This window comes from Capricornis sumatraensis, chromosome 13 (assembly GCF_032405125.1).
Source record: "Capricornis sumatraensis isolate serow.1 chromosome 13, serow.2, whole genome shotgun sequence".
Lineage (NCBI taxonomy): Eukaryota > Metazoa > Chordata > Mammalia > Artiodactyla > Bovidae > Capricornis > Capricornis sumatraensis.
This window is the reverse complement of record NC_091081.1, coordinates 56,913,064-56,938,963: the sequence shown is the minus strand read 5'-3', so window position 1 is coordinate 56,938,963 and position 25,900 is coordinate 56,913,064. Positions and strand designations below refer to the sequence as shown.

The window sequence follows — 25,900 nt, the reverse complement described above, 5'->3', positions numbered from 1 at the left end:
TTAAGAAGCTATTTTTTACTAGAGAGTGAAATGAACTTAGTTCTTTAACCCATAACTTACAGAGAGAGCTGTGGTTCAAAGAGGCAGGAGACCTTAGGAGGCACTAAAAGTTATATGCTCTGATCAGAAAACATCTTCAATAATAAAAGTATCCAGAACAGCTTTGTCGGTTTTATAATATTAGCATGGTCCTTATTCTCCAGGGAATTTTTGTTTGACAATATATTTTGCAGGACTTTTTTAAGGCTCTTTTGTCCCTTGGAAATATATTTCTTTTCTAGTAAAATCTATGTGAATTAGTCTGACTATCCAACAGCAGCAGGTGGTATTTCTCCTTCATAATAAGGAAAGGACTTCCATTCAAAGAAAATAAACAAGTACATCAAAATTGGGTATCTATAGAGTAAGACAAAGCAGCCTCTAATTTTCCAAATGGATCCAGAGGGTTCTCAAACTAGTACCAGAGACATCAGACTGCAAAGCTATATTTTAAAGCTAAAAAGGATGGTTTTCAGGTTTTAGACCACAAATTAGTCTTTGCTTCCCTTCTTCATAGCCCAGACCCTTTCCAAGGTACCTCATGATTTTAAAGAAAAGATGGAAGTTTAACATGTTGTTGTTGAGTCTTTAAGTCATGTTGGACTCTTTGTGACCCCATGGACTGTAGCCCACCAAGATCCTCTGTCCATGGGACTTCCCAGGCAAGAATACTGGAGTGGGTTGCCATTTCCTTCTTCAGGGGATCTTCCCCACCCAGAGATCGAACTCAGGTCTCCTGCATTACAGGCGGATTCTTTACCATCTGAGCCACCAGGGAAGCCCATAACATATTAGGAAAGCACAAAGAAAAGCGTCAAAAATGGTTAGAGGCAGGAAAATCTGACTTGTAAAGGCTGAGAGAGTTGGGATTCTTTCCAACAACATGTAGGGTACTGTCAACAAAACCATGTTAAGGGTGCTGCCTCCTGGAATGCTGAATATGCCTGGTGACTGTCTAGTACTATGCTTGAAAATTATTTTTGCCTTGGACCTAACAGGAACAGGGCGTATTTTTAAGGCTTTGTATTGATAACTGTAACCAATATAACTGACTTATCAATTATACATCGGAACACTGAAGGAGAAAATAGGAATTTAAAGACAGAATGTCACACTTTGAAACAATAAATTAGTGGCAAGAAACATCAAACAAAATTTTTTCAAGACTATCTTAATTAATCATCAGAAATGACTGAAGTTTCACTTCCCTTTGGCCTAGTTTTGGGTATAGTTTAGGGAGAATTACCAGTGCTGTTCACAGCCACATGATAATTTCTGATACAGTGGACCATGAAACCCTGAGAAACTTCATTCTCGATTGCTACTTGGCACCCAAACAGCCAATACAGGAAAAATGCTATTGAGAGTGTAAGTATTTTTACAATCATCTGATGGCTGCCTCTGATAATTCATGGGTATTAATTACTCAGAAAGCATTCATCATATCATTTAAATGTTAAATGATGTGCAAAATTTAATATGCACCAAAGAGGATTCAGTCTTACACTCCTAGGCATCCACCTCTATTTTCAATATAGGAAGTAAACAGCCACAAAATAAGAAAATTCATATTAGTTAACAATCTAAATGTGAAAATCATTCAGCTAAGGTTCTGAAAGATAAAATACTTATTATTCAAATTTAGTTTCTACAACAAAGTTATTGTGATCAGAAAAACAATAGGATGCCAGTCTTGTTAAGAAGGTTAATTTTTTTGTAATAAAAGATAATTTCATATTGTTACTTGTTATCTTATTATAATAATTACAACTCCCATGATGCAAAAATGAGCAGGCTGCATATCAGACCAAAAAAAAAAAAAAAGTGTCCTTTTGAGGTTAAGTTTGATATTCCTGGAGCTCTGTTATTTTCCAATAGTTTATTTCTGTTACCCAGCAGCTCTGAAAGAAATGCATGTTTTCTGTGATAATGGCATGAAATCAAAATTCAAGATGCAAATTAAGACCCAATCCAAACTGGCCTGTCATTTTAGGCATCAGCTGATAAAAGAATGATAATCTTTTATGTTCATTTTCATAAGTGGTAAGAAGTTAGAGGCAGGAAATGATACCAGTTAGAATGATGTGATACCAGTGATACCAGTTAGAAAACTAAATTTTTTAAGTGGGGTTTCAGTGACTTTCTGTTTCCCAGAGAGCCCACACATTTTCTTTTTTTTAATATTTATTCATTTCTCTATTTATTTTGCTGTGCCAAATTTTAGTTGCAGCATGCAGGTTCTAGTTCCCTGGCCTGGAACTGAACCTGTGCCCCCTGCATTGGAAACATGGAGTCTCAGCCACTGGACCATCAGGGAAAGCCCTTAAAATTATTCCTAATGATCACTATTCCTAGTGAAAAGTTACATATTGGTGATTCAAAGATATAAAAAGAATCTCTATCCACAAGGGGCTTCCCTGGAGCAAATCTTACTTTACAATTTTTAATGACTCTGTCTCTTGGCAAAACTACATTTTTCACTTATTTGTACTGTTTTGCTTCCATCTTTCCCTGGATACAGACACTTGATGACCTCCTGGTCGGCTATAGTCTTTCCCTTAGCCCCTCTCAGTGGGGAAAATGGAGGCCCCTCCCATTCAGGCTCAGTCCATCCAAGCCTGTTCATGACAGGGACGGAAAGACATGAGGATTCTCCACCGCATAGCCAGTGTGTTCTCAAATAGCATGGTGGTTTCAGATCTAGTGCCTAGCATCCCTGGCTGAGAACTGCCTTGCAGCTTTCCCATCTCCTCCTCCTGCTGCACTCAGCCAGCCTGTCAGCCTGGGCTGTGCCTGGACCCTCTGTCTAGCAATGCCTATTTCCTACCTGGGTGGGGCCCTAACACTCTGCCTCAGGCATGTCAGTAACTTGAGAGATGAAAAAGTTAACGAGTGATGGGAAATAGAAAAAACAGTTCTACTTTGCTCATTGTTCTGTACCAATCTGAAAAAAAAAACAATGCTTTCTACCATCAGTTTAACAATACTAGAAAATACTTCCATAGTATTTACTATGTACAGGCACTACTCTAAGAACGTATTAGCTTATTTAATAACTGCAATAACCCTCTGAGACTAGTACCATTATTATCCCCTGATAAGGAAATTGATTCACAGAGAAATCAGGTCACTTACTGATGGACACACAGCTAGTAAGAGGGAGAGCTTGGATTCAGATTCAGGGTAAGTGGAGAACACAAATAAATTGAAAAAGAACAGAATGATAATATTCAAGCTCTTTCACTATTTACAAGATTAAAATTCTAAGAATACTAACCATTCTTAAGATAGAATCATATATACTATCATTGCTAAAACCAATGTGAAAATTGCTTTGAGAATTTCTAGCATCTAAAACACCTCCATTTAACATGCTGCATTAGTATTAACAAAGAAAGTGATAATTATACATCCATAGTAAATCAGTTTTATAAAGGTAGATGGCAAAGAGTTCATAATATTACTTACACACAGTAAAAATTATCCAAAGTATCCAGACTCTAAGAAGAAGAATTCTTCTACTGCTAACATGCAAATAATCAACTAAAACACTGGCAGAGATTATCTGCATTTTTTAAATCAGCTGTTTATTTGAGCATCCAATATTTCTCAGTTCTTCTTTTTAGGTTACTTAATGCTGGCGCATCTATGCATCTCATCATGAGGCTTTTCAGAGAGGTCATCCCCTTAATCCCTCTATTTATATACTTGCATTTAGCACTACTGCTTTGTTTAATCTTGAGGCTTTAGAGAAAGAAAAAGTAGAAACTCTTTACCCCAGCATTATATCTAACATTTACAATATTGCACCTTTCAGCAAGTAATAAGTAGAAACAAAGCTGCTAGAGCTATGTTTTGAATCTATTGTTGACACCTCCTTCTCGCTGTCCTAACACTGAGACGAGATGGATGATCCTTGGGGGTATCAAGGGGCAAGGAAAGCTGTCACAGAGAAGAGGTGATAGACAACTCCCAGTAAAACAAGCCACTTCACAAAAAGCACCAAGAGAATATGCTGCGTTGCTTCATGGTATTGTTTTTATGAGTTGCTGGAATCAAAAAGATCAGAGGCAGAAACACGAATTTGGTTGCAGTTAGCCCATTCATACTGACTATGAATGACATGTTAACCGGCAAAGAACATGTTGAGGGTACCCAGGGAAGTTCTCAAAGTCACTGACTCAATGCAAAAGCACAGGGACGTTACAATACCTTTATTTACAACACACACTGCTCCCACCTACGCTCATTCTTTGTCTACTTAGCAAACCTCAATTCCTCCTCAAGATTTCTCAAGTAGAGCATAAGAAATCATATGCTGTTTGGCCATATAACTATTTCTGATATTTGCATGTGGCTTTTCTTATTTCTCATATGGAAAACTAAGCAGTGGCCACAGGACTGGAAAAGGTCAGTTTTCATTCCAATGCCAAAGAATGTTCAAACTACCACACAACTGCACTCACCTCACATGCTAGCAAAGTAATGCTCAAAATTCTCCAAGCCAGGCTTCAGCACTATATGAATCGTGAACTTCCAGATGGTCAAGCTAGATTTAGAAAAGGCAGAGGAACCAGAGATCAAATTGCCAACATCTGTTGGATCATCAAAAAAACACAGGTGTTTCGGAAAAACATTTACTTCTGCTGTATTGACTACGTCATAGTCTTTGACTGTGTGGATCACAACAAACTGTGGAAAATTCTTCAAGAGATGGGAATACCAGACCACCTTACCTGCCTCCTGAGAAATCTGTATGCAGGTCAAGAAGCAACAGTTAGAAATGGACATGGAACAACAGATTGGTTCCAAATAGGGAAAGGGGTATGTCAAGGCTGTATATTGTCACCCTGCTTATTTAACTTCTATGCAGAGTACATCATGAGAAATGCTGGGCTGGATGAAGCACAGCTGGAATCAAGATCACCAGGAGAAATATCAATAACCTCAGATATGCACATGATACCATCCTTATGGCAGAAAGCAAAGAACTAAAGAGCTTCTTGATGAAAGTGAAAGAGGAGAGTGAAAAAGTTGGCTTAAACCTCAACATTCAGAAACCTAATATCATGCCATCCGGCCCCATCACTACATGGCAAATAGATGAGGAAACAATGAAAACAGTGACAGACTTTTTTTGAGGGGGGCTCCAAAATCAATGCAGATAGTGACTGCAGCCATGAAATTAAAAGATGCTTGCTCCTTGGAAGAAAAGCTATGACCAGCCTACACAGCATATTAAAAAGCCAACAAAGGTCCATCTAGTCTAAGCTATGGTTTTTCCAGTAGTCATGTATGGATGTGAGAGTTGGACTGTAAAGAAAGCTGAGAGCTGAAGAACTGATGCTTTTGAACTATGGTGTTGGAAAAGACTCTTGAGAGTCCCTTGGACTGCAAGGAGATCCAACCAGTCCATCCTAAAGGAAATCAGTCCTGAATATTCATTGGAAGGACTGATGCTGAAGCTGAAACTCCAATACTTTGCCTACCTAATGGGAAGAACTGAATCATTGGAAAAGACCCTGACACTGGGAAAGATCGAAAGCAGGAGGAGAAGGGGACAACAGAGGATGAGATGGTTGGATGGCTTCACTGACTCTATGGACATGAGTCTGAGTAAGCTCCAGGAGTTGGTGTTGGACAGGGAAGCCTGACATACTGCAGTCCATGGGGTTGCAAAGAGTTAGACACGACAGAGTGACTGAACTGAACTTTTTCATTTCAATGAAGCAGAGACCCATAACTAAGGCATCTAGGAATGCTCCCTAGACAGCCCAATCTCAGCTGGAACCTCAACTCCCCTTGATCAAAGTCCAGCTGAGTTCTTGGCTCAGTGCAGCCTAGGGTTACTCAAGTGTAAACAAGTTATATCCTACTCCTCCTAATCACATCTGTTTTCCTAATATTTTACTCTTTGGAGCAATGAATAACATGTTCTCCTGAATTTACCAATGTAACCATTTATTTCTATAAACTAAAGATGAAACATAAAATATCCCATCACCAAATTTCTCCCCAAATACAAACTATAAACTTATAACTCAATTTAAGATGTTTTTGTTCTTCATTGCAATAGCCTTCCATTTAATCAACAATTCTCTCAACATTAAGTAAGTAAACATCAGCAAGTCACTGGTGCAAGAAATTCTCAGGATCTTAACAATGAAAGATAACAGTGAACTGTTCTGCAAAAGCTCATTCAGAAATAAGTTCATGAAAAATCCTAATGAATAATTTTAACTTGTCTTGTAATACTGGCCTATATACTGCAACATACTTATATTTTGGTTGAATGTGTTCTGCTTTTATAGCCTAGAGATCAGAAGCATGGAATCATTCATATAAACTGATTGTATTATCCACAGACAGAATTTTAGACCAAACTATAGCCTCAGATCCAACCTAAATGAGAACTGAAAACCTAAACAATGTAGCAGGGATTATATATACACTAGCAAAATCTTTTACATGCATCCATAGACATCACTGATGCTCAATAAGATTGAAGGTGGGAGGAGAAGGGGACAACAGAGGGTGAGATGTTTGGATGGCAACACAGACTCAATGGACATGAGTTTTGGTAAACTCCGGGAATTTGTGATGGACAGGGAGGCTTGGCATGCTGCAGTCCATGGGGGTCACAGAGTCGGACATGACTGAGTGAGTGAACTGAACTGATAAACATCACTTGGCTTAAAACTCAACATTCAGAAAACTAAGATCATGGCATCTGGTCCCATCCTTCATGGCAAATAGATGGGGAAACAACGGAAACAGTGAGAGACTTTATTTTGGGGGGCTCCAAAATCATTGCAGATGGTGACTGCAGCCATGAAATTAAAAGATGCTGCTTGGAAGAAAAGCTATGACAAACCTAGACAACATATTAAAAAACAGAGACATTACTTTTCCAACAAAGGTCCATCTACCCAAAGCTATGGTTTTTCCAGTAGTCATGTATGGATGTGAGAATTGGACTATAAAGAAAACTAAGCATCGAAGAATTGATGCTTTTGAACTGTGGTGTTGGAAGACTCTTGAGAGTCCCTTGGACTGCAAGGAGATCCAACAAGTCCACTCTAAAGGCAATTAGTCCTGAATATTCATTGGAAGAACTAATGCTGAAGCTGAAACTCCAATACTTTGACCACCTGATGCGAAGAACTGACTCAATGGAAAAGACCCTGATGCTGGGCAAGATTGAAGGCAGGAGGTGAAGAGGATGACAGAGGATGAGATGGTTGGATGGCATCACCGACTCTATGGACATGAGTTTGAGGAAGCTCCGGGAGATGATGATGGAAAGGGGAGCCTGGCTGATAGTTTGCTGATACTTAGGATGATAGTTTGCCAAAGATCACAAACACTGGAATATTCCACTTGCTTTTCTGCTCTACCCAGTATGTTCATCACCCAGGAAACCTAGACCAGCCAAACCTGACACCATTCCCTGCATGTAGACCTCATCCCCATTGTGTACAATTTAAGCACATGCCCGTAGGGTTATACTTGGTAGAAAGTTACAATCTGTTGGGAAATATGTTTCACATGATTTTTGTATCCACTCAGCTAATTACCAGGAGACTACTGCCCCCATCTGGTTCCTCTGAATTAAGCTCTAGAAATATCTGCACTGGAAATTCAAGAGCACAAGGTCCTGTTTACGATTCCGTGATTATCAGGATAGGTCAGGGAGGACGAGGAGCACGATGGAATCCAAAGGGACCAAGTCATGAAAACAGGATGGAGTATGAAGGTGGGGGAGGAGGGATGCTGCTAAAGGTCCAGGACCACTAGAGAAAGTCACAGAACATTCTCCCAGGTACTGGCTGATTAGGATCCCACGGCTGTGCTGGAGACCAAAGTGAAACCACTCTGAATGAAATGTTCTGCTCTAAATAAAGTTATGTAACAAATCAGAATCAAATTCAGCTGTAGAGAAGGCTGTAGCCAAGGAAGGAAGAAAAGTACCTTCACACACTGGCCATCAGCTTGAGGTCAACGTAAAGACACAGATGTACTTAAAAAGCCTTAAAGATGGGTCTCCAAAACGGTGTCATAGAGTTTACTAACAAGTAAAAACGCTGGACTTCCCTGGTGGTAAGGTGGATGGAAATCTGCCTGCCAATACAGGGGACGTGGTTTCAATGGCTGGTCCAGGAAGACTCCACATGCCACGGAGCAACTAAGCCTATGCACAAAACCTGCTGAGACTCTCTGCTGCAACTACTGAAGCCCACGCATTGAGAGCCCGTGTTCTGCAACAAGAGAAGCCACAGCAAAGAGGAGCCTGCGTACTCCAGCTAAACAGGAGCCCTGCCTTCCACACCCAGAGAAAGCCCATGAAAGGAAGGCCCAGGGCAACCAAAAATACAATAAATAGTAAATATACAAAATGGGGCTATAGACGATACGAGCTAGATTTGTTAAGTCTTTAACTATAGATAATGTGAATTTTTGCCCTTGCAAAGAGAAAACAACAGTATTATTCATCTTTAATTTATACGGCTGGAAGAATCGAGTTGGAAGAATTGATCGATTTAGTATTATTCTATTTTTGAGGTACCTTTCCTTGGCAGAATATGGTTCTAATAAATGGTCAAAGTAAATCCTTTCATATTTAGGATTGGAAATAAAATTCCAGTGTAAAATAGGTTAGGCATCATTTAAAACTAGTTATACTTCTACCTTTTTTTATTATGCAGTCAATTATATTTAACAAGAGGTGACTGGCCACTGGAGTTTGACCACTCTGTAGTGGTAGAGAAAAATCTTATTATCATTCAAATAATCTTAGCTTGATTTGCTTTTATGTGACTATTCAGGTGGGTTAGCAATTGGCTGTTACCTATTATACAAGCTAATTTTACATCAACACCATTTTGGAATAAAGTTTACATTTTCTTGATCATATGATCCATTTTGCCTTTAACCGTAAATAATCAACCCTCTATAGGGCTTGCCAGCTTCATATAAGATCATTATGCTCCATTCTGTCCTTGACTAGAAAAACAAAACGACAGAAGTCTCAAAATGTCTAAAAATGACTTGAGAAAAATGTTCCCCATTACTAACAGTAATAGTTGAGATAGAGGGAACATTCATATTTTAATACAGTTAAGAGAGTTCCAGAAAAACATCTATTTCTGCTTTACTGACTATGCCAAAGCCTTTGACTGTGTGGATCACAATCAACTGTGGAAAATTCTGAAAGAGATGGGAATACCAGACCACCTGACCTGCCTCTTGAGAAATTTATATGCAGGTCAGGAAGCAACAGTTAGAACTGAACATGGAACAACAGACTGGTTCCAAATAGGGAAAGGAGTACATCAAGGCTGTATATTGTCACCCTGCTTATTTAACTTCTATGCAGAGTACATCATGAGAAACGTTGGGCTGGATGAAGCACAAGCTGGAATCAAGATCACCAGGAGAAATATCAATAACCTCAAATATGCAGATGACACCACCCTTATGGCAGAAAGTGAAGAACTGAAGAGCCTCTTGATGAAAGTGAAAGAGGAGAGTGAAAAAGCTGGCTTAAAGCTCAACATTCAGAAAACTAAGATCATGGCATCTGGTCCCATCCCTTCATGGCAAAAAGATGGGGAAACGGTGGAAACAGTGTCTGACTTTATTTTTCTGGGCTTCAAAATCATTGCAGATGGTGATTGCAGCCATGAAATTAAAAGACGCTTACTCCTGGAAGGAAAGTTATGACCAACCTAGACAGAGACATTACTTTGTCAACAAAGGTCCATCTAGTCAAGGCTATGGTTTTTCCAATGGTCATATATGGATGGGCTGCCCAGGTGGCCCAGAGGTTAAAGCGTCTGCCTCCAATGTGGGAGACCCGGGTTCGATCCCTGGGTTGGGAAGATCCCCTGGAGAAGGAAATGGTAACCCACTCCAGTATTCTTGCCTGGAGAATCCCATGGACAGAGGAGCCTGGCGGGCTACAGTCCACGAGGTCGCAAAGAGTCAGACACGACTGAGTGACTTCACTTCACTTCACTTCTTCACTTCATGTATGGATGTGAGAGTTGGATCATAAAGAAAGCTGAGTGCAGGAGAATTGATACTTTTGAACTGTGGTGTTAGAGAAGACTGTTGAGAGTCCCTTGGACTGCAAGGAGATCCAACCAGTCCATCCTAAAGGAGATCAAGTCCTGGATGTTCACTGGAAGCACTGGTGTTAAAGCTGAAACTCCAATACTTTGGCCACCTGATGCAAAGAGCTGACTCATTCGAAAAAACCATGATGCTGGGAAAGATTGAGGGCAGGAGGAGAAGGGGACAACAGAGGGTTAGATGGTTGGATGGCATCACCAACTCAATGGACATGGGTTTGGGTGGACTCTGGGATTAGGTGATGGACAGGGAGGTCTGGCATTCTGCAGTTCCTGGGGTCGCAAAGAGGACACGGGGACACGACTGAGTGACTGGACTGAACTGAAGGCAAACCCATGCAACTCTAATTACCTCAAATACTTCATTATTGCATCTTTTAATCCTAGCTCTAAAACTCTGTGTTTTTTTTAATGGCATTTAAATCAGAATCTTGCCTTGGGATACAAATGCTAGACAGTAAGTAAACTGGCCACTGAATCTGTATGTTTGAAAAAAAAGGTATCATTTAAGCCTGAATGATCAACACCAGCATTGCCTAAACGATGTGCCACAACATGGGAGATGAAAAAAAGGCCACGCTTATCAAGTACATTTAGGAAACGATGCTCAGGTAGGATGTATAATGTTCAAAATATTCACTGCCCTTCTTGTGGCGTCCTTTGCTGCAAGTGGGTTATGTATCCTGCTCCATTGAACCCGGAAAGTACCATGTGACCTTCTTTGGCCAATAAGACGTGAAAAGGAATGACGTTCTAATCACCTCTTAACAGAAACTTTCAGCTGTTTATCACCATCTCTCTCTCCTTCAGTCAAAGGCCAGTGAAGTCTTAGATGTAAGCTGCTAAACCAAGGTCATGAATAAAGACAATGCAGAACAGAGCCACAGATGACCCAGAGGTAAAAAATTAAACTTTTGTTGTTGGAAGTTCTTAAGATTCACAGTAAACATTCACGTTTCAGAGATCCTAAGAAATCCTGAAATAAAGACTCAGATTAACTTTAACCCATCACTGCTAACATGCACTTGATCACAGAATCCTTACCTCACATAAAACCCTGAAAGATGTCCTCACAGAAAACTTTCAGGAAATGTCAATGAAAACACTTAACTTCAAATCTCCATTCCACTCCGCACAGACTTAATAATATTAGGTTGACTGGGTCATTTCTTCTAGAGTTTTCAAATTTTTCAAAATCTCTTGACAGAATAAAGGTCAACCAGGAGTCATTCTGGTATTTTGACATGAGTCAAATCCCAGAATTCTTCCCTAAAAATAATCTTGCTTTCTGCTTATTATTTCCTATAAATTTCAATGTTCAAAGATGTATAAATTACTGAAAGGTTACAAATGAACATTTAGTGAGTCTACCTTTGAAGACAGCATTTCCAATTTTTAAACAATTAAAAGGCATACTTAGGTTTATCTCAAAACACAGAAACAGACAACTGAACAGCATGAAGCTGAAAAATGCCTTAGAAACAAAACTGAAATCAGTTGCTATATATAGTGCTCTGACACACAATAGATGACACAGTTGACTAATGGCACCTAGACTCTCAGGAGAAATTACAATTCCACATCACAGTAGATTTCACCACATTTTTAGCTTTAAAAAAAAATTAAAACAAAAAGAGATATTGTGTTGTGTTTTCATTTATTGATTTTTAACTAAGAAAAATCCAAAGAGAATTCCATATTATAGCCTCAGAACTAAGTGCACTTGATAATATGAAAAGAGACTCAAAAACAACTAAAATTTTTAAGTTGTTGGGCATTGGGAGATTCAGGAATAGGTTACTGAAACAATCTGCTTTAACGTCAGTTCAGTTCAGTTCAGTTGCTCAGTCATGTCCAACTCTTTGCAACCCCAAGGATTGCAGCAACCCAGGCTTTCCTGTCCATCATCCACTCCCAGAGCTGACTCAAACTCATGTCCATCGAGTCAGTGACGCAATCCAACCATCTCATCCTCTGTCATCCCCTTCTCCTCCTGCCTTCAATCCTTCTCACATCAGGGTCTTTTCTAATGAATCAGTACTTCGCATCAGGTAATCAAAGTATCCGAGCTTCGGCTTCAGTATCAATCCTTCTAATTAATATTCAGGACTGATTTCCTTTAGGATGGACTGGTTGGATCTCCTTGCAGTCCAAGGGACTCTCAAGAGTTTTCTCCAACACCACAGTTCAAAAGCATCATTTCTTCAGCGCTCAGCTTTCTTTATGATCCAACTCTCATGTGCATACAGGACTACTGGAAAAACCATAGCTTAGACTAGATGGACCTTTGTTGGCAAAGTAATGTCTCTGCTTTTTAATATGCTAAGTTGGTCATAGCTTTTCTTCCAAGGAGCAAGGGTCTTTTAATTTCACAGTTGCAGTCACCATCTGCAGTGATTCTGGAGCCCAATAAAATAAAGTATCTCACTGTTTCCATTGGTTCCCCATCTTTTTGCCAGGAAGGGATGGGACCGGATGCCATGATCTTCCTTTTATGAATGTTGAGTTTTAAGCCAGCTTTTTCATTCTCCTCTTTCACTTTCATCAAGAGGCTCTTCAGTTCCTCTTCGCTTTCTGCCATAAGGGTGGTGTCATCTGCTTATCTGAGGTTATTGATATTTCTCCTGGAAATCTTAATTCCAGCTTGTACTTCATCCAGTACAGCATTTCACATCATGTATTCTGCATATAAGTTAAATAAGCAAGGTGACAATATACAGCCTTGGCATACTCATTTCCCAATTTGGAAGCAGTCTATTGTTCCATGTCCAGTTCTAACTGTTTCTTCTTGACCTGCATAAAGATTACTCAAGAGGCAGGTAAGGTGGTCTGGTATTCCCATCTCTTTAAGAAATTCCACAGTTTGCTGTGATCCACACAGTCAAAGGTTTTAACATAATCAATAAAGCAGATGTTTTCTAGAACTCTCTTGCTTTTTCTATGACCCAACAGATGTTGTCAATTTGACCTCTAGTACCTCTGCCTTTTCTAAATCCACCTTGAACTTCTGAAAGTTCACGGTTCACATACTGTTGAAACCTGGCTTGGAGAATTTTGAGCATTACTTTGCTAGCGTGTGAAATAAGTGTAATTATGCGGTAGTTTGAACATTTTTGGCATTGCCTTTCTTTGGGATTGGAATGAAAACTGAACTTTTCCAGTCCTGTGGCCACTGCTGAGTTTTCCAAATTTGCTGGCATACTGACTGCAGCATTTTCACAGCATCATCTTTTAGGATTTGAAAGAGCTCAGCTGGAATTCTATCGTCTCCAATAGCTTTGTCTGTAGTGATGCTTCCTAAGGCCCACTTGACTTCACATTCCAGGATGTCTGGCTCTAGGTGAGTGATCACACCATCGTGGTTATTTGAGTCATGAAGATTTTTTTTTTACAGTTCTGTGTATTCTTACCACCTCTTCTTAATATGTTCTGCTTCTTTTAGGTCCATACCATTTCTGTCCTTTATTGCACCCATCTTTGCAAGAAATAATCCCGTGGTATCTCTAATTTTCTTGAAGAGATCTCTAGTCTTTCCCATTTTATTCTTTTCCTCTTTTCCTTCGCATTGATCACTGAGGAAGGCTTTCTTATTTCTCCTTGCTATTCTTTGGAACTGTACATTCAGATGGATATATCTTTCCTTTTCTCCTTTGCCTTTTACTTCTATTCTTTTTTCAGCTATTTGTAAGTCCCCCTCAGACAACCATTTTGCCTTTTTGCATTTCTTCTTTTGGGGGATGGTTTTGATCACCACATCCTGTACAATGTTATGAACTTCTATCCATAGTTCTTCAGGCACTCTATATATCAGATCTAATCCCTTGAATCTATTTGTCACTTCCACTGTATATTCATAAGGGATTTGATTTAAGTCATACCTGAATGGTCTAGTGGTTTTCCCCACTTTCTTCAATTTCAGTCTGAATTTGGCAATAAGAAGTTCATGATCTGAGCCACAGTCAGCTCCCAGTCTTGTTTTTGCTAACTGTATAGAGCTTCTCCACCTTTGGCTGCAAAGAATATAATCAATCTGATTTCAGTATTGACCATTTGGTGATGTCTACATGTACAGTTATCTCTTGTGTTTTTGGAAGAGGGTATTTACTATGACCAGTGTGTTCTCTTGGCAAAACTCTGTTAGCTTTTGCCCTGCTTCATTTTGTACTCCAAGGCCAAACTTGGCTGTTACTCCAGGTATCATCTCTTGACTTCCTACTTTTGCATTTCAGTCCCCTATGATGAAAAGGACATCTTTTTTTTGGTGTTAGTTCTAGAAGAGCTTGTAGGTTGTCATAGAACCATTCAACTTCAGCTTCTTCAATATTGGTGGTTGGGGCATAGCCTTGGATTTTTGTGATATTGAATGGTTTGCCTTGGAAACAAACAGAGATCATTCTGTCATTTTTGAGATTACACCCAAGTACTGCATTTTGGACTCTTTTGTTGGCTATGAGGGCTATTCCATTCCTTTGAAGAGATTCTTGCCCACAGTAGTAGATATAATGGTGATCTGAATTAAATTCGCCGATTCCAGTCCATTTTAGTTCACTGATTCCTAAAATGTCGATGTTCACTCTTGCCATCTCCTGTTTGACCACTTCCAATTTACCTTGATTCAAGGACCTAACATTCCAGGTTCCTATGCAATATTGTTCTTTACAGTATTGGACTTTACTTCCATTACCAGTCACAGGATGTGAGTGTTATTTTCACTTTGCTTCAGCCTCTTCATTCTTTCTGGAACTATTTCTCCACTCTTCTCCAGTAGCATATTGGCCATACTGACCTGGGGAGTTCATCTTTCAATGTCATATCTTTTTTGCCTTTTCATACTGTTCACAGGGTTCTCAAGGCAAGAATACTAAAGTGGTTTGCCATTCCCTTCTCCAGTGGACCACATTTTGTCAGCACTGTCCACCATGAGCTGTCCATCTTGGGTGGCTCTACACGGCATGGCTCATAGTTTTACTGAGTTAGACAAGGCTGTGATCCAAGTGATCAGTTATTCTCCTGTTGATGAATATTCAGCAGTTAGTTGCAATTTTGGAGTTCTCACAGGAGAAGATGAGCTCCCATCCTTCTACTCTGCCATCCTGTGAATCAGACTTGCTTTAACTTATACCAAGGATACTTCTAAGACCAGTTTTCGTCGGGAATAATAAAAGCCTGCTCTTACCAAAGGCCCCTAAAGTGCCTTCTTTCAGAAAAGAAGACAGCGGCAGTGCAACCTGGCAGGCCCTCTTTTGTTGCGTGCACTCAGAGTCATGTGCAACTTTTACGACCTGATGGACTGTAGTCCATCAGGTTCCTCTGTCCATGGGATTTCCCAGGCAAGAATACTGGAATGGGTTGCCATGCCCTTCTCCAGGGGATCTTCCCTGCTTTCTCCAACCTCATCACCACAGAGTCCAATAACTACCCCTCTGCCCTTAGCTATGTACATATCAAACTCTACACTCAAAGCAAACCAGTCCAAGTGAAAAAGGGAGCAAACAATTTCAAAGATCATTTCTTTCATTCCAAAGTTCTCTCATTGGCTGACTTTGTGAAAAACTGCTATAAGAAGGCCCAATTAATAGCCTCTAGCTTTGATAGTTTAAGTGCTATATTAGTAATTTGAAAGAGAAGTCCAGAAAATAATTTATGATTAAAAACAACTGTTCTATTCATGAAAAGGTTGTATTTATTTCTTGAGGAATCTGGATCCGCCTTAAGATGCATATTTGATTTGAAACTGGTCCTCTTCTGCCACCAAGTGTTAACACACACTTCTAACAAACCAGTTTCTGCAATGTCAAATCACAGAAACACCAATACAAGGCCACTCAGTGTGAAAAATAAACCCAAAATAAAGTACTATAAAAAGCACTGACCTAAACAAATAGAGTCTAACCACATGAAACAAACATACTCTGAAGAAATGATACAAACAAGTTGAATTTTAGCTATTTCAGAGACAAAACAATTTAAAGAAGCTTTTCTGAGGCTTCATTCATTTGATTTAAAAAACTACTGTTTGAGACCCCATGGACTGCAGCCTACCAGGCTCCTCCCTCCATGGGATTCTCCAGGCAAGAATACTGGAGTGGGTTGCCACTTTCTTCTCCATGGGATCTTCCTGACCCAGGGATCGAACCTTAGTCTCCCGCATTGCAGGCAGACGCTTTAACCTCTGAGCCACCAGGGAAGCCCTTTGAAAACATAGTGATAATCAAAATAGCTTGAAGATATACAAAACTACTTTCAAGGGAATTCCCTGGCAGTCCAGTGCATAAGACTCCATTCTTTCACTGCTGAGGGTATGGGTTCAATCCCTGGTCAGGGAACGAAGATCCCACAAGCTGTACAGCCCAGTCAAAAAAAAAAGCATACTACTTTTACTACTCTCTTATGAGATATATTCCACTAGAATCTCATGAGACTAAGAATATGGACAACTAACATATATATATAAATGCCTCCTGGTGTTAGAAAAATGTATAATTATCAAAAAAAAAAAAAAGTCTTATGTTTCCCAGAATCTCAGTTAGAAAACTTAATTCTCTAGTTTGAGAACAAGAATACCATACTGTAGCAGAGAAAGTTCCATATCAGGAAATTTGAGGGAGAGTTCTTTATCGGAAAGAAAGTTTCGTTTGCAGGGAATAAGAAAAGGCCAGAAGGATATACTACTAATGGTACCTAAAAGAGAAATGATATTGGGAGGAAGGGAGTGAGAGATTGGTGATGAGCGAAAAAAATTTATCTTTCACTCTGTAGGTCTGTATGTAGGTAGATTTTTTTCAGTGAGCATATATTCATCTAACACTTCTATAATTGAAATAACTTTTAAAATACAAGTACTTGAAATGACACAAACTTCTTAATATGAGTGAAAAAAAAAATTATTCAACATCCCTCTACCCTGCCCCTTTTATTTCATTATCAACCTTAAGTAAACTGAATGTTGGTAATACATTCCATTATTGACTTTATCAATGGTCTCACCCTTGTAAATGAGTGGACCCAGAATGAAAACTCAGAAGAGAATTAGCGCTGAGAGAGGAAAATAGATTCTGGATGGGGCTCTGCAACTGAGAACGGTGTGATCTCATTTCAGCCACTTAACCTCTGAGTCTCAGATCCCCTTTCTATAAAGTAAAAGGAGCAGACTCTGTGAAATCATCTGTCAAGAAATCACTTAAAATGCATGCAGTCTGAAGTGTTGAAATATAAATTCTAGAGTTAATTTAAGCATCCCTTTGATAAACATCCTTGGGTGCTCTCATTTCAAAGTTAATAAAGACAGAAACATTTTGAAATGTGGGTATTACCTTCACCACTGATTTGTCATTCTGGGATTAAGTTTGAAACCACTGGGAAGAGGACAATCCACGTGAAAGCACGATAAGAAAGATAACGAGTAAAAGAGGAAACTGTCAGTCTACAAGTTTTGTCAGTGTTCATCATTCGTAATTCCAATGATATACACAAATTATTTCTACCTAAATATTCTAGAATGTTATCTAATATAGTTATTATTTAATTTGAGCATAGAAAAAAAAAAAAACATGCAAGATACTGGGGGATAGCGTCATTTTTACAGAAGTTTGTAGTAAACTCATAACCACAGGATGGCCAACCACCCAAACACATGTTTTACAGGACCAAAAAGACTTTCTGAGCACAGACATTAAATACAAACTGTGTCGAATTTAGAAAAAAGATCTACTTACTAATAAGCATGACCTTCGTTTATAGAGCTGCAAATCAAGTCTGAACTGCAGCAAAGGGTATGGAGAGCAGGAGTGAATACTATGCCCATCTGCAGGCCCATCTCCAAAACTCTGGTACATCAGAGCAGCTCAGCAGATGCCTTAATTCGCATGACAACCTCCCTAGGCTGAAATGGGAGAAACAAGGAAGGCTGCCCTTAGGATTCCAGGAGAACTGCTTGTGACTCCAGATAAAAGATCAAAGTGCCTCCAGCCTCTGAGGAAGAAGAAGGCAATGGCTTAGGAAGGCAGCAAGTCGCCCTGAGATAGGGAAAGTCAAAAGACATGTCCCCTGGCTTGTGTCACTGCTGACCATTCCCAGGGAGTACTTTCAAATACTGAGCTAGGGAGGGAGGCCCTTCTGTTACCCTCTTGCCCAGTCCCTGCAATACCTGCTCCATACCCTCAGTGGAGACAACTTCTGAAAGAGCAGCGGCTTTGTAGAAACTTCAAAAGAGCTACATAAAAGTGGGGAGGGGAGCAGAGCATGTCCGACCTTGAAGAACCCAGCTACAGGGAGCAGCACCAGTGTATGTAGGCCGGTGGAGGAAGCTTTGAAGGCAGCAGGCTGCAAACAATCAGAAGAAAACAACGCAGCAAAACCCAACTCTGGCTCCACCCCCCAAGCTTTTCAAGGGATGAAGCAAGATGTAGCAATAGATGAAACAGCAGTAAGTGATGGTCAGAGTGTGCAGCTAACAGCCACAGAGGCAAAGGAGGAGATAGCAGAATGGCCTCCATGGAGGCTCATGAGCCAACTCAGCATCCTTGGGAGTTGGAACCAAATCCAATCGGAATCCCAGGAGCAATAGTGGCAGGGGTGTCAAAACCCACTACGAATGTCACTCATGCTGTGGGTGGTAAAACAAGGCTGATGATAAAATGTCCACTCACCTTCTTCCGGAGCCATGGTGATCTGGACAATTTCATGAAGGTCAAATGAGGCTTAAAAGTTCTGCTTTCTCCTGCCAAGATACCTTTTTCTTGAAATGTCCTTGTTGCAGCATCTGAAGAAAATAAAAAGAAGCATAAAAATGCTACTATATGATACCCTATATGAGAAAAGAATCTAAAAAGGAATAAATATATGTATAACTGAATCACTCTGCTGTATACCTGAAACTAACTGATTTACAACAATGTAAATCAACTATACTCCAATAAAATTAAAATGTAAACAAAAAATGCTACTGTGGCTGTCTTTAATCATAAAAATGGCAACTCAAAAAATAAATTATTCTACAACAAAGGTAATAAACTGGCTTGAGATATTATTTTTAAGAGAGGAAAAACTACAATGTGTATGATGCCAAATACATTATGATGGTTAAATCTGCAATAATGTCAAAGTTTGGAATATGGCAGAAATCAACACAACTTTGTAAAGCAATTACCCTCCAATTAAAGGTTTAAAAACATAAATTAAAAAAAAAAAACTTTTGGTAAAACACACAAAAGGAACAATTGGAAAAGGAAATATTTAGTAAATAAAATAACTGACTGATATGATGCTGATTTCACGCAATATCCCAGTGGCGCCCATATATATATATAAAATGCACTAGGTTATCTGTAACTCCTCATATCCCAAACTTCTGCTTCTAACCAAGATAGAATAACAGGAATCTGATTTACCCTACCATCTGAAACAACCAGGAAAAAAAAGGACAAAATATATGAAACAATGGTTTGTAAGACACTGTACACCTGGCAATGAAGGTGAGTGGTCCCTTAGAGATGAGAAAAAAACGAAGTGAGCCCTTTGATTAACCAACTTACATCCCTGGGTGTCAAGGCCCCTATTCAAGGAAGATAAACCCAGATGGAGCCCAGTCATCACGCTAGGTTCAGAAAAAAAAAAGCCAAGAGTAGAAAGACCAACGCATCTGGAGCTCATGGGACAGAGTGCCAGAGAAGAGAGGGCTCCAGAGAGAAAACTCCAGAGATCTGCAAAGGCTCCCCCGAGTGGATTCAGCGGAGAAGTGACCAGCATGGGTACGTGAGCAAACTACCTGAAGCTGAAAAACACACTTGAAAGGATTAGAGAGAACATTCCCAGCTCTCACCCAAGGTCAGGAAGTGTGTCTGTTCCCATCAGCCAGACTGGAAAGCCTCAAGATGCATGGGACACTGGGAAGAATAAGGATTTTGCCTCAGTGGAAAGGAAAAATGAGCTCTGGCCTGGTACTATTCTAGTCCCTCCTAACAAATATTAGAAGCACAACTCAAGAGGAAAAACCTGTATCAAAGTAATTTAGTTGTGTCCCAGCACAAAGCCCAAGTATAATTATAGAACGACAAAACCATCCAGCACCCCACAAGTGCCTGATATTGGACAAAGCAGCACGTAACAAACAGGAAAATATAACCCATGAAGAAGAAACAAATCAATTAATCAAAAGCCACTTAGAACTAACAGAGATGTCAGAATGAGCAGGTAAGGGCTTCAAAGCAGTTATTCTAACTGTATTCTTTATGTTTAAAAAGTTGAGACACGCTAGTGATCTTTTCACTTTCATGCACTGAAGAAGGAAATGGCAACCCACTCCAGTATTCTTGCCTGGAGAATCCCAGGAAGAGAGGAGCGTAGTGGGCTGCCACCTATGGGGTCGCACAGAGTCGGACACGACTGAAGCGACTTAGCAGCAGCAGCAGCAGCAGTGATCAAAAAACCCACATTAAACTTTTAGAAATAAAAAATGCAAGATCTGGGAAAAATAGATGAGACACTACAGAACAACAACAACAACAACAAACAAACAAAAAAAAAACAGTGAACTTGGGAGACATAACAATAAAAACCACTCAAAATAAAACAGAGGGAAAAAAAAGAAATAACAACAACAAAAAAAGAATAGTTCATCAGTGAGACGTGACGCAACTTAGGTTGCCTAATACGTGTGTAAGTGGAGTTCCCTGGAAAGAAGGTGAGAGAAGTAGAGAAGATATTTGAAGAACTAATGGCTGTTGGAGAATGAGAGCTACCACAACCACAAAGAAAGATAATCTGGGCAGTAACTACTAAAATTTAAGCTGCACAAGCATTTTGACAGCAATTCCAATATTAGGAAAACACACAAAAATAAAAAGTACCAACACATAAGATTTTATATAAAAGATATTTAACAGTGCTTGAATTATCACATGCTGAAAACAACCTTCAACAATAAAGAAATGGTTGCTATTGGGCCTCCCAGGTGATACAGTGGTAAAGAATTCCCTGTCAATGCAGGAGACACAGGAGATGCCAGTTTGATCCCTGGGTCAGGAAGATCCCCTGGAGGAGGCCATGACAACCCACACTCCAGTATTCTTGCCTGGAGAATCCCATGGACAGAGGACCCTGGTGGGCTACAGTCCCATGGATCACAAAGAGTCAGATACAACTGAGTGATTAGCATGCATTCATGCATACTAAAAACTGCTATAATCAAAAGAATGAATTCAAGTTACATATATTAACCTGAAAAGACATCTGTGGCACCTATTAAGCAAAAAAAAAAAAGAAGAAGAAGAAGAAAGGCAAGTTGCATGGTTACTATATCTGAAACATGATTCCATGATTTAAAAGACAGATGAAGAAAACAACAAGGATCTACTGTATAGCACAGGGAACTACATTCAATATCCTGTGATAAACCACAAGGGAAAAGAATATATGTACATAACTGAATCACTTTGCTATATAGTAGAAATTAATACAACACTGTAAATCAACTATACCTCAATAAAACAATTTTTAAATAAAATATAGGCAGCAATCCCACTGCTGGGCATACATACCGAGGAAACCAGAACTGAAAGAGACACGTGTACCCCAATGTTCATCGCAGCACTGTTTACAATAGCCAGGACATGGAAGCAACCTAGATGTCCATCAGCAGATGAATGGATAAGAAAGCTGTGGTACATATACACAATGGAGTATTACTCAGCCATTAAAAAGAATACATTTGAATCAGTTCTAATGAGGTGGATGAAACTGGAGCCTATTATACCGAGTGAAGTAAGCCAGAAAGAAAAACACCAATACAGTATACTAACACATATATATGGAATTTAGAAAGATGGTAATGATAACCCTGTATGCGAGACAGCAAAAGAGACACAGATGTATAGAACAGACTTTTGGACTCTGTGGGAGAGGGCAAGGGTGGGATGACTTGGGAGAATGGCATTGAACATGTATACTATCATGTAAGAAACGAAGTGCCAGTCTATGTTCGATACAGGATACAGGATGCTTGGGGCTGGTGCACTGGGATGACCCAGAGAGATGACATGAGGAGGGTGGTGGGAGAGGGGTTCAGGACTGGGAGGCTCATGTACACCCGTGGCAGATTTATGTCAATGTATGGCAAAACCTATACAGTATTGTAAAGTAAAATAAATAAATAAATAAATAATTTTTTTTAAAGACAAGGAAAATAAATTCTATTTATATTTCTATTAGCACAGAATAGTACAGAATACTTTAGGATGGAAGTTGAGATTGAATAGAGGTAGGAGGGAATAGTAATGTTTTCTTTATACCTCTTTAACTGTATGAATGATTATAATGAGCATGTGTTACTTCTGAATAAAAAGTTTAAAAATAAGCATGGTAACAAACTGACAACACATGAGTAATATAAGATTGCTACATGTGCACAAGCATCATCGTAGAGTGCACAAGTAAGAGGGAAGATTACTTTGCCAGACATGTGAAAAATCCATCCCTTTCAAAGACCTTCAGTAAACAAGTTCTCATTTGGTCTTTTTATCTTAAAATCAGGGCTAATGCATAAGGCAATTTTAAAGACAAGAAAACTGAAACATCAGAAACTGATGCTCAAGGTCCCACTCCTTGTGAGCCGTAGAGAAGGAAGTGAAATCAGGTGCCCTAACTTCTACCCTGGTCATGCTTCAAGCTGGCTGAAACCTCAGCTTGAACTGAGGGGGCAGGGAAAGGCACAGAAGCCGCCTCTACAACTTCAAGTGGAAGAGGAAGGCAGAGGATTCTGCCATCTCCCACCATGCCCATGCGCATCGGTTTCAGTCAGAGAAGTTCCCTTCTTCTACGCTTTCAGCTCCCAAGTACCATTTCATTTTTTTTTTAAAGAACTCCAACATATACCAAAAAAAAAGTTTGAAAATCAATGATCAAAAAACCTGCACAGGGTCCCTTCAGTAGAAATAATCCCACCAATAATGTCCAATAAAAAAAAAAAAAAAGGAAACCGTAGGACTTCCCTGCTGGCCCAGTGGTTAAGAATCTGCCTGCCAATGCAGGGGATATGGATTCTATCACTGGTCTGGCAAAATCCCACATGCCAAGGAGCAACTAAGCCTGTGCACCACAACTTCTGAGCTTGCATCCCTAGAGCCTGTGCTTTGCAACAAGAAGCCATCACAATGAGAAGCCTCTCCACTCCAACTAAAGTAGCTCCCACTGACCACAACTAGAGAAAGCCCGCACACAGCAATGAAGACCCAGCACAGCCAAAAATAATTTTTTTTAATGGAAACTGGTAAAACATAGGACACAGAATATACCTTTGAATCTCAAAGAAGACCACATTCAATCTAAATATTCAGTGAGAAACGGTCCTTTTTCAGTTCAGCTAAATCTTATCAATGTTAAGTATGTCCTAATTTTTGTAACAGTTAAAATCATGAACTTAATGAAAGATGATCTAATGGTTCAAGGCAAGGTGTCCTTAAAAATAGAAGATACACCAGGTACTGTTCTGAGTGCTGGGAATACAATGGATAAAATAAACCCTCTACCCTCATGGAGCAGAGAGAGAGAGCGCCACAAACAAACACGCAGCATCAGGAATCCACAAAGAAAAATAAAGCGGTAGGGGTATACAAAGTGATGTGGAAGAAAAGAGGTTGCTATTTCAGAGAAGGTGGTCTGGAGAAGCCACCTGGAGAAGAGAATCGTGTGTGTTTCTGGGACAAAGAAGCTCACAGCAGAAGGAACAACTTTCAGAGTGAGGAGTGGTGAGCAGGTCGAAGAGCGGTAAAAAGGGGAGGTAACTGGAGCAGGGTGGGAGGCTTGGGGAAGAGGTAAGAAATAGGTTTAGAGAAGTGGTCAGGGGCCTTATGAAGCATGGTAAATAAGACCTTCAGATTGTATTCTCAGTATGGTAGAAAATTTTGAGTGTTTTAAGCAAGGGAAACTTATGTATGATAGTGACTTTCTTTACCCAGCTATATTTCAGCTGGAAAATACATGTCTTTCTAGTAGGAGAAATTGAGGCTTGGGAGACTCAAAGTGCTCCTCTCTTTCCCTGGGGCTGTATTAGTTGAAGGGAAGACAGCTAAACGGGGTGTCAGAGTGTTTAGAGTGGGGGGACATGTACCAGGCTTGGGGTTTTTTAAATATTTTATTTATTAGCTGGGCCAGGTCTTAGTTGCAGCATGCGGGATAGTCAGTCTTCATTGCAGCACGTGGAATCTTTGGTTACAGCATGCAAATTCTTGGTTGTGGCATGCGGGATCTACTTCCCTAACCAGGGATGGAACCTCGGCCTTCTGCACTGAGAGCATGGCATCTTAACCACTGGACAACCAGGCAAGTCCCCAGGCTTGGTTTTTTAAGCTGGAACCTTCCTTGTCCCCATATATAGTTATTTTCTGTAACTATTCTTGGGTCCACGGGATTTCACCCTATTGCTCATAAACTCATAAACTCAATGGAGCTGTCTGAGGGCCCTTTCCACCCTTCCACTACTCTTGAACACAAAGAAAAAGCAGTATTCCCGAGGCCAAGGCGGAACGGATAAGAATACTGTACAGCCATCCATCATCACACAGCGTCATCCTAGCTCCACCTCCACTGTGAGGGCACAGGGAATTCTGGCTTTGCTGCCTCTGTGGACATGTCTCAGAAACAAAGCACAGGTCACTCCTGCTCTCAGCCTTGTGTGACTTTGTTGCTTCATTCACAGGGTGATGGAGGGACAAGAATTCACACTCGAGTTTGGCCTCTAACTCTCTTCTTCATTCAAACGGGAAAATCTTTCCTAGCACTGGGGCAGGAAAAAACCCCATTAGGCTTAGTTGCTGAAACCTCAAAGTCCTTTCTCTATTGTTTCTGCTGTATTCTCTCTTCTGAACACATTAAGTGCCACTGCTTAGAGGGAGGCTAGGCATAAAAGCTAGGGAAGAAGAAACACACAGATAAAAATTCAATAGTTCAAAATACTATTTCACTGCGTTTTCAAAATCTTACTTTGTTATTTTGTCTAATATCTACCAAATGCTCATATGTGCTACATATGATGTTTTGATCACACTTTGTAAATTTGGGGCATGTCCTAAAAACCCTTCACTGCAACTCCCTGCCACCATATGATTTTTCCCATCTCTTCCATGGTAATAAAAAAGGTTAAGCAATAGACCATTAGAATACCAAGAAAACATTAATTCTTAGCTGAAACCAACAGATAACAGTTTTGGCTGAGTTAACCAGGAAAGGAATTTACATAATAACACTGGGAGGACTAAAGTTCCAGGCTGGAAGGCCAGGAAGCCAAGATGTCCCCCGTTAATAGTCCAGAGACACCACAACCTCACCCAGCTGGCATTACAGAAGCCACGCAGGTGCGCATGCACACACACACACAGACACGAAGGGCGAGAACCCTGCCACCTGTCTTCGACAGTGACGACTCCACCTATCCCCAGAATGGATTCTGCACAGTAGTTTTTTGCTCAAGTTGCTAGCTTCTGACTCAAAGTCTGGGCCAAAGCAAGATGATGTAGAACCGAAAAGGCAAAACCTGTGAAAGAAGGTATGTGACATCACAGTTTAGATCCTGGGCAGCCTAAACAAAAGACGGCGGTCCAGCATACACGTTTTAAAGAAGGCTGTATTTATGACAATCACGGGTGTGCCTTGGAGATTCTGACAGTTCAGTTCCAAACCACCACAATAAAGCAAATATCACGATAGAGTCACACAAATTTGAGGGGACGTATACC

At 40.0% G+C, this 25,900-nt stretch overlaps 1 protein-coding gene across 2 annotated transcripts in view; it reads right to left on the bottom strand.

Annotated features, from left to right (window-relative positions):
- Nucleotides 1-25,900, bottom strand: part of AKAP7 (A-kinase anchoring protein 7) — a 124,585-nt gene that overhangs the window by 60,406 nt on the left and 38,279 nt on the right. For both annotated transcript variants that reach the window (XM_068985259.1, XM_068985260.1), the window contains exon 6: nucleotides 18,821-18,933. In XM_068985259.1, the coding sequence (XP_068841360.1) occupies nucleotides 18,821-18,933 (113 nt within the window). The remainder of the gene's footprint in view (nucleotides 1-18,820; nucleotides 18,934-25,900) is intronic.